The sequence below is a fragment of the Nicotiana sylvestris genome, chromosome 3, assembly GCF_000393655.2.
Source record: "Nicotiana sylvestris chromosome 3, ASM39365v2, whole genome shotgun sequence".
In the NCBI taxonomy this organism is placed as follows: Eukaryota; Viridiplantae; Streptophyta; class Magnoliopsida; order Solanales; family Solanaceae; genus Nicotiana; species Nicotiana sylvestris.
Window position 1 is genome coordinate 105,732,163 of NC_091059.1, and position 16,830 is coordinate 105,748,992.

At 41.5% G+C, this 16,830-nt stretch overlaps 1 protein-coding gene across 1 annotated transcript; it reads right to left on the reverse strand.

Moving 5' to 3' along the window:
* Nucleotides 1–240: 240 nt before the first annotated feature.
* Nucleotides 241–582, reverse strand: LOC138887795 (uncharacterized). Its single transcript, XM_070169581.1, has one exon. The coding sequence runs from the start codon at nucleotides 580–582 to the stop codon at nucleotides 241–243; it is 342 nt and encodes a 113-aa protein (XP_070025682.1).
* Between the last annotated feature and the right edge of the window lie 16,248 nt (nucleotides 583–16,830).

A 16,830-nucleotide genomic window follows, 5' to 3' on the forward strand; every position in this document is an offset into this window, starting at 1 on the left:
CCTTGCCCACAAAATCTTCTTTGCCAAAACATATCCATTCATGTGAGGTCTGCATACCCCCGAATGCACTTCATTCATGATCCGCTTCGCTTCTGTGGCATCTATGCATCTCAACAAGTTTAAATCTGGGGTCCTCTTGTACAGAATTTCCCCATTCAGGAAGAAATCACTGGTGAGCCGCTTTATAGTTCTTTTTTGATCTCCTTTGGCATGCTCTGGATATTCTCTTATTTTCAGGAATCATTTTATGTCATGATACCATGGTTTACCATCCGGTTCTCTCTCAATTGTATTGCAGTAACCGTGTTGATTTTGAACTTGGATTTCTTGTGGATCAATATGAGTGTTGTCTGGATAAGGGAGCATCAAGGCTAAAGTAGCCAAGGCATCGGCTAGCTCGTTGTGGAACTTGGGAATGTACCTAAACTCGATGGATTTGAATCTTTTGCTCAAGTCTTGCACACATTGTCTGTATGGAAGAAGCTTGATGTCTCGAGTCTCCCATTTGCCCTGGGCTTGCCAGATAAACAAGTTGAAATCTCCCATAACTAATAGTTCATGCACATCCAGATCGATGGCCATTTTCAGACCCATGATACAAGCTTCGTATTCTGTCGTATTATTGGTATAGAAGAACCAAAGTCAGGCTGTTGCAGGGTAATGACATCCAATAGGTGAGATGAGGATTGCCCTGATCCTAACTCCTTTGATATTGACAGCCCCATCAAAATACATTTTCCATACAGGGTTATCGTCTAGAACTACTTCCTCTATTGAGTTGACCTCTTTGTCTAGGAAGTATGTTCTAAGAGACATATACTCATCATCAACTGGATTCTCTGCCAAATGATCTACCAAATCCTATGCTTTCATCGCTGTGTGAGTGACATAGACGATGTCGGACTCTGTGAGCAGGATTTGCCATTTTGCGAGCCTACCAGTGGGCATTGGATTTTGGAAGATGTACGTCAAAGGATCTATTCTGGATATGAGGTAAGTAGTGTACGCCAAAAGATAATGTCTCAGCTTCTGAGTGACCCAAGTCAAGGCACAACATGTTCTTTCTATAATAGATAATGTGAACTTCTTGCTCAAATAATAGATTGTCTGTTCCTTTTTGCCTATTGCATCATGTTGCCCCAGAACTCATCCAAAGGAATTATCCATCACTGATAGATATAAAAACAAAGGCCTACCAGGTTCAGGTGGGACCAGTACATGGGGTTTTGATAGATAATCTTTGATCATGTCAAAAGCTTTTTGGCAATTGTCCATCCACTTGATAGCGGCATCCTTTTTCAGCAACTTAAATATGGGCTCACACATGGTTGTGAGCTAAGCAATGAACCTACTGATATAGTTCAACCTCCCGAGAAAACTCATGACTTCCTTTTTGTTCTTCGGGGTGGCAGATCTCGAATGGACTTTATCTTAGATGGATCCAATTCGATGCATCTCCGGCTGACTATAAAACTGAGGAGTTTCCCAGATATAACCCCAAATGCACACTTGGTTGCATTAAGCTTAAGGTCATACTTTCGAAGCCGTTGGAAGAACTTTTTCAAATCGCACACGTGATCAATTTGTGTCTTTGATTTTATGATGATATCATCGACATATACTTCAATATTTGTGCATCATGTCGTGAAAAATGGTATTCATGGCCCTCATGTAAGTTACCCCTGCATTCTTTAAACCGAATGGCATGATCCTGTAAAAATAAGTACCTCACGGAGTGGTGAAAGCGGTCTTTTCTGCATCATCCTCATCCATTAGAATTTGGTGGTACCCAGCATAGCAATCCACGAACGATTGTATCTCATGCTTTGCGCAATTATCTACAAGAATGTGGATATTTGGCAAAGGAAAATTATCCTTTGGACTTGCTTTGTTCAGGGCCCTATAGTCAACACAGACTCTGGTTTTTCCATCCTTCTTTGGCACATGCACAACATTTTCCACCCAAGTGGTGTATCGGACAGTTCTGACCACATTGGCACTCAGTTGCTTCATTATTTCCTCTTTTATTTTGTCATTCATGTCTATTTTAAATTTTGTTGCTTTTGTTGGACTGGTGGAAAACCAAGATACGTAGGAAGCTTATTAACCACTAGATCAACACTTAAACCCGGCATATCATCGTAAGACCAAGCAAACACATCTCTGTATTCAAATAAAAGTTGAATCAAGGCATCTCTGGTTTTTTGTTCAGTGTGAATGCTTATCTTCATTTCTCTAACTTCTTCATGACTTCCGATATTAATCGGCTCAATTTCATTGAGGTTGGGCTTAGGCTTGTTTTCAAATTGTTCCAACTCTCTTTTATTTCCTCAACAACCTCATCTTCAGCATATTCAACCTCTTGATGCATTATTTCGATATTAGACAGCTTTTTAAGATCTAGGCGTGAATTCCTCATGTATGTCATGTTATTAAAGCCGGCATTAACAAAACTAAAATGGAAATAAAATGACAGGAATTAGGAAAAAGAAAAGATACAAAACATAATACAAAACTGAACTGCATTTCATTGAATTCGAAAGGATAGAAGGGTTAACATCAAAACAAAACAATCATATTGAGATGTTTGGATTACAACCCTGAAAGTAACCTAAAATATAAAAACGAAGCAGCAAAAGTAAACTACCAAGACTCCTTCCTTGTGGGGAGAGGAGTTGCTTCCCAGTTGGTGAGCATGGTGTCTGGGTTAATTAGTTGCATATAGGCATGACTAGTGCCTTCACCAGCTTGGATCATATTCACTTCAGAAACGCATCTGGATGAGGCCATTTCAAATTTTATCAATATTTGCATGCGCCGAGGAATTTTGACCCTCTTGGAGTCATGACTTGACAAAAGTGTAGAAAATGTGAGGGATATGTTATTGCAAGACCCATCCATGCTTTTTGCGGTGCTTGGATTTGTTCGTCTGCTTGTGTTGGCCTGAAGCCAAAGCCAAAAGTACCCTGCTTACTGAACGGAGAAATAGGCTCTGAAATTCCTTACAATGATGCCCCCAAGCCTTTTCCTGCCACATAACCTTGTCTCAGCATAACTGCAACCACCATTACAGATGTGGCGGAAAGACAAGTATGCAGAATGGGCTTTCCTTCCTCAATATGGCCCACAACAACCACTTCAAAAGCCTGATAGACAATGGACTCACACCCTTCCTTGGCCTCAATACAGGGGATTAACGGGTCTTTATAAATGGAAGACTCGTCTTTCCCGTGAACAATAATTTCTTGCTTGTCATGTTCGAATTTGAGCATTTGATGTAAGGTGGATGGTACAGCTCGGGCTGTATAGATCCATGGTCTTCCAAGAAGAAAGTTATAAGAAGTGACCATGTCCACTACTTGGAAGACAATCTCAAAGTCAACCAGCTCAATCGTCATGGTGAGGCTGATCTCTCCAATGGTATCTCTCGCTGAGCCATCAAAAGCCCGAATGCGAACATTGCTAGGTCAGATTCTATCTGTATTGATCTTCATGCTTTGCAAGGTAGAGAGAGGGCATACATCTATACTTGAGCCTCTATCAACCATGACTCACTTTACATAATGCCCCTCACATTTGACCATCAAATGCCAAGCCATATTGTGCCCGGCTCCCTCCTCTGGAAGTTCATTATTAGTAAAGGAGATTCTATTCACCTAGAAAAATCTGTTGGCCATCTACTCTAACTGATTCACTGTGGTCTCCTCTGAGACATGTGCCTCGCTTCAGATCTTGATTAGTACGCATGCATGCTCTTTGAAATGTATGAGCAGAGATAGTAGAGAGATTTGGGAAAGAGTCTTTCTTAGCTGGTTGATGATTGAGTAATCTTGAACTTTCATCTTTTTCAAAAACTCTTCCGCCTCTGCTTTTGTGACAGGTTTCTTTATTGGCAATTGGCCTTCTTTGATTTGCTTGGCCTTTCTCAACTCTTCTGTAGAGTAACATATCCCTGATAGAGTCAAACCTCCAGTTTCCCCCACTTCCTCTATGATTTCCTTGCCTTTGTAGGTCATCATAGTTTTTTGTAGTTCCAAGGAGTGGTTTTCGTGTTTGTCATAGGGGGTTGCATGGCAGGTTTAATTATGATCGTCTCTATTATACCTTTTGTACCTCCCTAATTCTGCCTTGTGATGGGGTGGCCTCCTAGTACATACAACCTTGGGCTTGAATCATTGGAGCGAACTTCCAACCTCGAGACCTTGGGAACAAATAAAGTTACGTTTTCTGAGCTTGGGGCACCTTTTACAATCAACGGAACATCTCAGCTTGGACTTACTTCCAGACCTGTTCCTTATTGAATTTCACCCACTATCATTTCTGCTTGACCGACCGGCTTGTATTCTTGATCTCGGCCAATCATTCCCACAAAATGAACATCATTGTGTGTTGGCAACAGGTTGTTTGTCATATTAGGAGGGTCCTCGCCATTTGTCACTATAATTAATTTTTCAAAAATGAGTCTCTCTATGGTTCTTTTCATAGTCCAATAGTCATCAGTGCTATCCCTCGGGGCACCTGAATGATATTTACATCTAGCATTTGCTTGAAATCCATGTGAATCAGGATGCATATGGTGGGGAGCGATGGGTCCAATCACGCCATTTGCTTCATCTTTTGGAATAGACTAGAGTATGATTCAGCCAATGGAGTGAATTTTTCCGTCGACCTCTGCTCTCGACCATAATCCTGCCTGGTACGAGCATTATAGGGTGCCCGAAAATTTTGCTGCTGAGGTAAGGGGATCCTTGGAGCTAGTGCCCGTACCTGCTGATTGGGAGGTCGAGCTTAGGATTGAGCATTGAACACTGTATACTGTGGTGGGCCCACAGAGTATTGATGAATTGGAGGGGGATAATAATGTTGAGGGCAGCTGGATTGCCCCTACTGAACTTACACATAAGTGTGTGATGCCCCTCTTTGAACTTCCTTAGATCCCGAGGTCATCATGGACCCTTCATCTCTCTTTTTTCTATTTGCCAAACTTCCCGACCCACTTTGGATTGCTTGGGTGGTGGCTTTTAGAGCAACTTGACTTACAATTCTTCCAGTCTTGGGGCCATTTTCGACCATCTCCCCTATTTTGATTACTTCTGCAAAAGGCCTACCCATTGCGAACATCATGTTTTGAAAGTAATCAGGCTCTTGAGCCTCCAGAAAAACAGTGATCAATTCGTGATTATCCATGGGTGGCTTAACTCTAGCCGCTTGCTCCTTCCATTTGATGGCATACTCCCTAAAGCTTTCAGTCGGATTTTTCTTCATATTGGATAGGGAATTGCGATCTGGTGCAATATCAATGTTGTACTGGAATTGTTTGACAAAGGCCTGGGCCATGTCGTCCCAGACATGCCAATGAGAGATATCTTGGTCAATAAATCATTCGGAGGCCACCCCCACGAGACTTTCCCCAAAATAAGCCATCAGCATCTCTTCCTTTCCTCCTGCACCCCTCAGCTGGTTGCAGTACCTTTTTAAGTGGGCGATAGGGTCGCCGCATCCATCATATTTCTCAAATTTTAAGGTCTTGAACCTTGGTGGCAAATGGATGTGAGGGTACATGCATAGATCACTGAATGAAACACTTTTGTGACCACCTAGTCCATGTATATTCTTTATGTTATGTTCAAGACTTTTCATTAACCCGGCTATCTCATCTGGCTCAACCGTTGTGGCAAGATTTTCATTTTCCACTGGTGACTCGTACTAAGGAGTTTCATTGTATGGAGCCGAGACCCTGAAAGCCATATTTGAAGAATAGTATTGGCCATCATAAGCATGAGATATGGGCTCATTGTTAGAATGAGATGGTGGCTCATTGTTCCGGTGGTGGCGGGATTGTATATACTGGTGCGCCAGACACGACGAGAGGGGTGTTCCTGACCGGTGCGACTAGAGGTCGCATATTAGAGGTACCGGGGGCAGCATGGAGGCTATAGTTTTGCACATACCATGGTGGTAGAATGTGATCACTCGTTGCATGGAGCGGTGGTTGAGTAGCCTGGGGTATGGTGGAAGTTCCTCTGAGGGAGGGTGGAGGTCGACCGGAAACCCAAGCTTGATATACATCTGACAGTTGCTGTCTCAATTTTCTTATTTCCTCCAACTCTTGCTCAACTGACTGACCCTGCAGATTGTTACTAACCAACTCAATTTCATCACTATTATCCATTACCACCGCTCTTTTAGATCTTGTGAAGTAATGATGTGTTGCCAGTTTCACCACAAACCAACCACCTTAAGCTTACTATATAAGAGGCAAAAAATGTGTTAAGGTTAAGCATTTTACAGATAGGAATCACATGTAGATATGCTATGCTCCTAAAATATCACCATCTCTAACATGCTTTTGGAAGGCTTCATGTTTCATTCCGGCTTATCAGCTTGTTGCTTATTGACACTGTTATTTCCTTCTCTTTTTTTTTCGTTTTTTCCTTTCACTCGCCTTATTTTGATCCCTTACTTTAGAGTCATTAAAACAAATATGTGATCAAACTTTTTATGGGCTGTCTATGTATTATGTCGCCGTATAAATCAGATAATTACATAGTTCATGTACATGACCATTTTATTTACAAAACAAACTTCTTTTTGGTTCATTTTTCAATTTTTCTAAACAAAATCTTTTTCATTGATTTTCAATATATTATTTTTGATACAAGACTCAAAAACAAGAATTACATAAAGATAAACAAGACCAGACCTGACTCAAATAGACTTTTTAGGATAAAAAGCAAAACAACAAGACTCAAAACACCAAAAGACTCTTACAGACTCAAAAACAACAAAAGAATAATGAAAAATGACTGATAACTAAAAGAAGACTTTGATCTCTGTAGTATAATCCACCAGCATCACTGTAATTAAGGCACTTGTTCCTGCGGCTGACCCCCAACATTGCGGTATATCCTCTCCAAGTCGGCAGATATATGACGAGCAACGTTCAATGATACTTCTGCAAACCGCTCAGACATCATTCCCTGGAAACTCCTGCATGCTCTTAAGGTATATGTGGCTACCTCGAGGATCTTTCCCCTAATGTATTCCTGAGCCAAATGCAACTCTTGATTTTGCTGACCACGGGTCTTAGCTAGATCCAGTGCATCACGCTCGTGGTCCAAGGCCATATCTTTTTGGCGCCGAATTTCTAGTAACTCCCCCTCCAACCGATTGATCATCTTTTGGTAGTGGTGTTTCTATCTCAAACTCACTGATCTGGCACTCCTTTCGTAATTCAACTCCTTCTAACTGATCCCTTAAATCTTTGATTAGTGGAGCATAACTCATGCGCTCATGATCACGGACTACCCTGAACCGGGCTTCTCTATCTTCTTGTTGCTGAGCGGTAGCTACTATGTTCTTCATTCGAATTTGGTCTTTGAGTGCTTGCATCTCTCGTGACCGCTAAGCTTTCTCTTTCTCAAAAGCATCATACATCAGATCCTTATCTACTTTAACGATGCCGAGCTCTTCTTGCTGTGCTCCAAAGGCAGATTCATAACCCCTTTTCATTTCTTCCGCAGCCAGCCCAACTCTGTTTTGAATCTCCACCTCCCACTTTGCAGTGCTCTTCACGATTGTCCCTGGTCTATCTGCGAGAGCATATTGATTATAGAACCACTCAAGATAAGAAGGATTCATCTCACCCATTCTCGATTTGCCACCATGGTGCCACGCTCGAGTATCTTAGTGCCATTCCAAACACGTTGAGCATAAGCTTCATAAAGGGGATCCTTTGATGTTGCTTCCCAAATAAAGTTTTCCATGGTCTCTACTGGGGGCACTATTTGTTTGTGACCCAACTGACGTAGAACTCTTATGGGAGTATATGGCTGATAACCTTGAAGCCTCATCAAGATCAGAAATGGATGGCAAGATTACTTATAGATTACATATTCTACGGTGAACCAAGGATAATTCCATGTAATCTGATCATCTATTAAGGAGTGAAGATGTTCCCTCTAATCTTGGACACTTTCTAGAAATCTGCGAATCTCAAGCTCACTCATCAATCTAGCATTATACTGGCAAACATGATTACCCCAACAAGTACGGTGGTCTACCTGATAAGGACAACAGAAAAGATGATCCATGAACCACATCTAAAGTAGGAAGTTGCAACCTTCAAAGAAACCTTTTCCTTCCCAGCACCTAGTCAAGGCATGAAAGGTATCCGCTAACACCATTGGAAGAATGGAGGAATCATTTCTTTTCATCATGGCTGTGACTATCCCATATAACCAAATGTTAATCTTCTGATCCTCTCTTAGGAAGACCATGCACCCCAAGAAAGCTATAATGAATGTTTTGCGTCCATGGGCTCACCATGTGTTGGTTCTGTTTGTTAACCAGCTTCGTCCCATATTCTGAGAACCCCATTTCATGTATGTACCTGTCATATAAGAAATCTAGGCAGACCTGCCCTTGCGCCACATATGCTATCTCGGTGTGGCTGATCCACATCTGCTCAAGGAACTTGGTAGCAGTGACATCCTTGGGAGCCAAAAGTCTCTTTGTTCGACTCTTGTGCCCCAGATCTGCATATTCAGTGAATTCCTCCAAGGTAGGAGTCATTTCAAACCCATTGAGACAAAACACATTATTCTTCGGATCCCAGAAATAAACCAAATCCTCGATGAGTTCTCGCTTGGGCTCAATATCCATGTTGTTCCACCATCGCTTCAATAAACTGGGCACTTTTTCGACAATCTTAAATGGCGAGTGCTCTTCATCTCTCGGCCTTTTGTCAGGTCTCCTACTAACTGAATACATATCTTACTTATATAAATAAATTATGAGGTTAAGTCCTAATCTAAACTCAAAGAAATGACATAAAGCAGATTTTGGATAAGACAACGGACAAACTTCTTTTGGGAGAAAGGTTGGACTTTAGCAGGATTACTCAGGTATCTCACCGAGGAAACAAAAATGGCCGGACAAAGGACAAAATGATAAAAAGTGACGAAGAGGACAAGATGGTTATTTTTATGAAAATGGCTTTTCAGTACCTCCAAGAAAAGTACTAAGGCAGTCCCGGTAAAAACAATCGAACACATGGATAAGCGGGTTAAAAATAAATAAAGCTTATTTTTTACGAAAACACCAATTTTAAAAAAAAACTGTAAGGTTGACTTGGCAAAAATGGTCGATAACAAAGGACGGCATGACAAAAACAAAATGACTATTTTTACGAAAATAGCCCTTCGACACTTCCGAGGGAGATTGAAAAGTTGTCCCGGCAAAAACGGACAGAAATAAAGACAAAATGGTGAAAGATGTTAAAAAGGAGCAAAGTAATCATTTTGTACGGAAATAGCCTTTCCGCACTTCTGAGAAAGGTTTTAAGGCTATTTCAGCAAAAATGGTTCAACATCGGCGAAAATGGTAAAATATTAGCTAAATTTATGAAAACAGCCATTTGGCAGTTCCGAAGAAGGTTTTGAGGTTGTATTAAAAACATGATCGGACACAAAGACAAAAACAATGAAAAAGACAAAAATCAGCAAAACTATCGATTTATTATTATTATTAAAGATTGAAAAATATTACGTACACACCGATTCGAAAACTCTTGCAAAAATGGGGGCCGAACCCGATGAAGGTTTCCTACGTACCCCACTGGAATTGTGAGAATCGGACCAGCGTAGTTCGAACCAAGACTAGACCATTTTTATTTTTCTTTTTTTATTTAGCAAAAATGAATTATCTGCACAAAACTGGGGGAATGATTTTTTTATTTTATTTCGCTCAACTAATTTTCTAAAGCCGGTCAACAAATGCAAGCAAGCCTTCCAAATGATGCAACAAGTAGCACATAAGTGAACATGATGGTCTCAAAAAGGATACCTGTCTTATACGGACCCGACCTCTGTGCTGAGCTTTGCTAAGTCAAATGCACATGATATGTAACTACCCGATCGGTCGTTTTAAGCTTTAGTGTGTCGTTCAGAAGTTTAAGACCATGAGCAGCTTCACTACAGGTATGAGGACTTGTACGCATGGTCGAAATTGAATTCCGGAAAGTTCTAAGTTGATTGGAAAGAGAATTCCCATTTCAATAGCTTTTAAGTTGGAAGAACTGACTAAGATTGGACTTTTGAGTAAACGTCCTTGGAATCAGGATTTGAAGGTTCCAACAGGTCCGTATGATGATTTCGGATTTTGGCGTATGTTCAGATTGGGTTTTGGACGACCCGGGAGCGTTTCAGCGCCTGTAGTGGAAGTTAGCATTTTTTGAAGAATTTCATAAGTGTGGGTTGAAGTGCATTTTAGTGTTATCGATGTCCGTTTGGGATTTCGAGTCTCGGAATAGATCCGTATGGTAATTCTGGTATTGGGAGCGCGATCGGAAGTGAATTCGGAGGTCCATGGGTCATTTTGGAGTCATTTGGCTAAAGGTAGAAATTTGAAAGCTTTTGAGGAGTTTGATCGGAAGTGGACTTTTTGATATCGGGGTTGGATTCTGATTCCTGAAGTTGGAGTAGGACCGCAATGTCAAATACGACTTGTGTGCAAAATTTAAGGTCAATCGGATGTGATTTGATAGGTTTCGGTATCAAATGTTGAACTTTGAATTTCTCAAGTTCATCAAGTTTGATTTGGGGTGTGATTCGTGATTTTAGCGTTGTTTGATGTAATTTGAGGCCTCGAGCAAGTCCTTAATGTGTGTTGGGACAGGTTGGTGTGATTGGACGGGGTGCCGGGGGCCTCGGGTGGATTCCGGATGGTTAACAGATCGATTAGGACTTAAAGAAGGAGCTGAAGGGGGTCTAGTTGCTGGTTTAACCGCTTCTGCGGAGGCTTTACTGCAGAAGCGGCCCCGCAGAAGTGAGGAAGGGAACTGTAGAAGCGGTTAGAAGTGAAGGGGTCAGAGGCCGCAGGTGCGAAGGAATTTCCGCACTTGCGCGATTGCAGATGCGGTCTGGGCGGTGCAAAAGTGGATTGGGGCAGCTGGAGGTTCCCACAGAAGCGGAATTAAGTGACCACAGGTGCGAAGGTTGCTGGGCAGAAGAGGATTTTATAAAAACAGAGATTTGGTTCATTTCCTTCCATTTTCTCTTGTTTGAACGATTTTTGGAGAGCTTCAAGTGGGAGTTTTCATCATCAACGGCAAGGTAAGCTATCCCCACCTATCTTGAGTTAAATACATTATTATATATGGTTTTTAGCATGAAAATTGGTAGAAACTTGGTGTTTGAGGGAAAACCTAGAAAACTGGCATTCTTGGATTTTGACCACGATTTTGGGTATGAAATTAAGAGTAAATTACATATTTGAGTTTGTGAGGTTATGGGTAAACTTTATTTTCGAAAAGTTTCGGAATCCGGGCACGTGGGCCCAAAGGCAATTTTGTCAACTTTTCGAGCGGAGTTGGGATTTTATATAAATTAAATTGTTATGGATATCAGGGTGTATTTTCATTAGTTTGACCGTTATTTGGCTAGTTTTAGAGCATTGGGGCATAGGTTTGAGTCGTTGGAAGGGCTTGGAAGTCGGTCATTGGATTTCGAAACGAGGTAAGTCTCCTTTCTACTCTTGTAAGAGGGAATTGTCCCCATAGGTAAAATAATTGGTTATGTGCTCCTATTTATGAGGGCTACGTACGCACGAGGTGACGAGAGTCCGTGCGTAGCTACTATTATGTTTAACTCCGGGTAGTCTAGGACCCAAAAGTATGTTATACCTGAAATATTTGTAATCTTATGAACAACTAAAATTGCCTAAATCATATCGAATTAGTAAAAGAATTTCTAAAAAGGGTTAAACCTCATTTTCTTAAATCATTAAAAGAGAATTGGCTTTTCCTTGGATAAATGTTCTTGATGAGTTCTTAATTGACTGTTTGAATGTGTGTATGTATGAGTACCTGCGTCGCATGTATGATTCACGGGCGGGGGTAACTCTATTATTTATATTTGATCGTGTCGCACGTATGATTCGTGGGCGGGGTAATAGATACATCTATGGTTCGCGCCATTCGACTCTCTGGCAGTGCACAGTTTAAATATTTGTTGGATTGGGTCGTACGACCTCGGCATGATTTGCGAATGCTTGTAATGCTTGTTTGAGATTTACAAATTGATATTGCCTCCCTGGTCTGAGATAAATTGATAAATAATGGATTATGAATTTGGAGACTTCTAAATATAAAAAGGAATGTTACTTGTTTCTTGATTTACTTGAGTTTATTGCCGTTTTTAATAAATCAATGATTATTCGCATTATTAATATATTATTATTGGACCACTAGTAAGTGTCGAAGTCGACCTCTCGTCTCTACTTCTTTGAGGTTAGACGGGATACTTACTAGGTACACGTTGTGTCACGGCCCGAATTCCCCACCCTCGGGAGTCGTGATGGCGCCTACTAATGGGAGCTAGGCAAGCCAATTATCAAACAATTACCTTTTTACCAATTTTATTTTTCTTTAACAAACATAAAGTGATAACGCATAAATAACGGAAGTTTAAATTTAAGTGGAAGAAAATAATGAAATATCTAAAATCTGCATTTATTATAACTACTTAAGCCTTAATCACCTAAAACCTAATGTCACAGTGTCACAGACGGTCTAAGATTGCTACATACAAAGTTTGAAGAAATAACAATACACTGTTTCTGAAGTAAGGAAAATGAAACAGGGAATAAGGGATAGAGGGAGATGCCAGGGCCTGCGGATGCCTGCAGGTCTACCTTGGATCTCCGCGTGGATTGAAGGTAGCCTCCAAACTACGGTCCAAGAGCTGCTCCGTGATCTGCACATAGTGCAGAGTGTAGTATCAGCACAACCGACCCCATGTGCAGGTAAATGCCTAGCCTAACCTCGGCGAAGTAATGACGAGGCTAGGACCAGACTACCAAATAACATGTGCAATTCAATATATATAGCGGAAAAGAAATACAGAAATAAACAGTCAAGTATGGGAGGGGAGCGTGTTGCGGGGGAGATATCAATTCTAAATAGAAAGACATCAAGTAAAGGAAAGAAACAATATAACTCGGGTATCAACAAAGAATCAGAAATCAATAAATGCACGACATCACCCTTTGTGCTTTTACTCTCGTCCTCACCAAAGCAATCATATAATAAAAATGTGAACGGTATCACCCTTCGTGCTTTTACTCTCTTTCCTCACCATATAATTAATATAATCGGCACGGAATGGTACTTTGTGCGGCACGGCAACACCCTTCGTGCTTTACACTCTTTCCTTACAATCATACACGACATCACCCTTCATGCTTTACACTCTTTCCTCACAAAAACAATGCACGACATCACCCTTCGTGCTTTAACTCTCTTCCTCACCCAAACAACAATCACATACAATAAGGCAAGGGAAATAAATGAAATTATAATAAGAATCCCGGCAAGGTAACAACATAAATAATATCAACATCCCGACAAGGGAGATAACAAATAAAGCAACAATACCCCGGCAAGGGTGGTAACATAATGATCTCTTCTCTTTCTCACTTTTACTTCACAATTCACTTCACAGCTCGAGCCAATGCTCTAGAGGTTCAATTATCACTTATACCTTCACAATTCTATACAACTTGAGCCAATGCTCCTCAATGTTCATAGGTCACAATTCCTTCCACAAACTTTATACAACAAATAGAAACCATCACCAAGGCATGAAAGATATAACGAAGTCCTGATAATCACAATATAAAGACTCACGGGCATGCTAGACACCAATGTATAGATACTCGTCACCGTGCATGTATATCGTACTCAACAATTATCACATAGCAAATAGGACTCGACTCCTAATCCCTCAAGCTAAGGTTAGACCAAAACTTACCTCGATGCCACAAACACAACTCAGATTCAATTATAGCTTTAGCCCTTGATTCCACCATCAATTCGCTCGTATCTAGTCACAGTTACTTAATTACATCAATAAACGCTAAATGAATCAACCCCAATACATGAAAATGAGTTTTCCAAAGTTTTACCCAAAAAGTCAAAAATCGCTCCGGGCCCACATGGTCAAAACCCGAGGTTTGAACCAAAATCCGATTACCTTCCCCCACGAATCCAAATAAATAATTTGTTTTGAAATCGAACCTCAATTCGAGGTCCAAATCCCCAATTTTTGAAAAACCTAGGTTCTACACCAAAACATCCAATTTCCCCTATGAAAATCATTGATTTTAAGTTGAAATCATGTTAAAAGATGTTAATGATTGAAAAAAATGAGTTAAAATTAACTTACAATCAATTTGGAAGAAGAGCTGTTCTTGAAAAATCGCCCTATGGAGTTTGTGTTTTGAAAAGATGTGAAAATGGGTTAAAACTCGTCTAAGTATAAAAGTTGCAGGTCTCAGATGTGGGAATTGCGAACTCCGACCTCTGCTAGGTTGGGAAATGTGAAGGGGGTCTCGCAATTGCGAGATGGGAATAGTAAAGACAGGGTCGCATTTGCGACTCAAGGCTGAACAGGGGAGTTTCGCATTTGCGAAAGGAGCCTCGCATTTGCGAGACTGGAGCTGGCCTGGCTTCCTTCGCAATTGCGATCAGCCACTCGCATTTGCGAGCCAGGCTTCGCAAATGCGAAGCTTGCAGGCCTGCTATGCACAACTAAAAATCTGCAATTTTTCTAAGTCTAAAATGCATCCCGTGGCCTATCCAAAACTCACCCGAGCCCTCGGGGCTCCAAACCAAACATGCACACTACCTCAAAAACATCCTACGGACTTATTCGTGTAATCAAATCACCAAAATAACATCATGAGCATCGAGTTAAACCTCAAGATCAATGAAATTTCTCAAAACTTCTTTAAACACCAAATTTTGCATTTAAGGTCCGAATCACGTCAAATGGATTCCGTTTCTTACCAAACTTTATCATTAACACATATAAATCATATTGAACCTGTACCGGGCTCCAAAACCATAATACGGGCCCGATACCACAGGTTTCACATAACATTTCACTTTCAAAAACCTTTATATTTTTTTCAAAAAACAATTTCTTTCAAAAATTTATTTCTCGGGCTTGGGTCCTCAGAATTCGATTCCGGGCATACGCCCAAGTCCCATATTTTCCTAAGGACCCTCCAGGACCGTCAAATCATGGGTCCGGGTTCGTTTACCCAAAATATTGATCGAAGTCAAATTAATTCATTTTATAGTCAAAATTTATCATTTTCCATAGATTTTAACATATAGGCTTTCCGGCTACGCGCCCGGACTGCGCGCACAAATCGTGGTGATGCTAAAATAGGTCTTTAAGGCCTCGGAACGTAGAATTTATTTTAAAAATAAGTAATCATATTCTCCACCTCTAAAACAACCGTTCGTCCTCGAACGGACAGAAGAATAAAGTACCTGAGTCGGGGAAAAGATGGGGATAACGGCTCCGCATATCGGACTCGGACTCCCTGGTCGATGCCTTAGCAGGCTGACCTCTCCACTGAACACGAACAGAAGGAAAACTCTTCGATCTCAACTGACGAACCTGCCGATCTAGAATAGCTACCGGCTCCTCCTCGTAAGACAAGTCCTTGTCCAACTGGACAGTGCTGAAATCTAACACGTGGGATGGATCGTCGTGATACTTCCGAAGCATAGACACATAAAACACTAGATGCACGACTGATAAGCTCGGTAGCAATGCAAGTCTATAAGCCACCTCCCTCAATCGATCAAGAATCTCAAACGAGCCAATGAACCTAGGGCTAAGCTTGCCCTTCTTCCCAAACCTCATCACACCCTTCATAGGCGACACTCGAAGAAATACCCGCTCACCGACCATGAATGCCAAATCACGAACCTTGAGGTCAGCATAGCTCTTTTGCCTGGACTGAGCTATACGAAGCCTATCCTGAATAATCATGACCTTGTCCAAGGCCTCCTGAACCAGATCCGTACCCAACAATCGAGCCTCTACCGGCTCAAACCATCCAACCGGAGACCGACACCGCCTACCATATAAAGCCTCATAAGGAGCCATCTGAATACTCGACTGGTAGCTGTTGTTGTAGGCAAACTCTGCTAAAGGCAAAAACTGATCCCACGAGCCTCTAAAGTCAATGACACAAGCTCGGAGCATATCCTCTAAAATCTGAATGGTCTGCTCGGACTGCCCGTCCGTCTAAGGATGAAACGTTGTGCTCAACTCAACCCGTGTGCCCAACTCTCGTTGAACTGCTCTCCAGAAACGTAAGGTAAACTGTGTACCTCAGTCTGAAATGATAGACATGGGCACACCATGAAGGCGAACAATCTCCCGGATATAGATCTCAGCTAACCTCTCGGAAGAATAAGAGACTGCCATAGGAGTGAAATGCGCTGACTTGGTCAGTCTATCAACAATAACCCACACTACATCGAACTTTCTCTGAGTTCGTGGGAGTCCAACAACAAAGTCCATAGTGATATGCTCCCACTTCCTCTCGGGAATCTCAATCTACTGAAATAAACCACCGGGCCTCTGATGCTCGTACTTAACCTGCTGACAATTCAAACACCGAGCCACATATGCAATGATATCCTTCTTCATCCTCCTCCACCAATAATGCTGCTGCAAATCCTGATACATCTTCGTGGCACCCGGGTGATTAGAGTACCGAGAACTATGGGCCTCCTCTAAAATCAATTCTCGGAGTCCATCCACATTAGGCACACAAACTCGACCCTGCAATCTCAAAACTCCATCATCACCTAAGGTAACCTTCTTGGCACCTTTGTGCTGCATCATGTCTCTGAGGACATACAAATGGGGATCATCATACTGTCGATCATGGATGCGCTCCATTAAAGAAGAAACGAGCGACCGTGCAAGCTAACACATGACTGGGCTCAGAAACATCCAACCT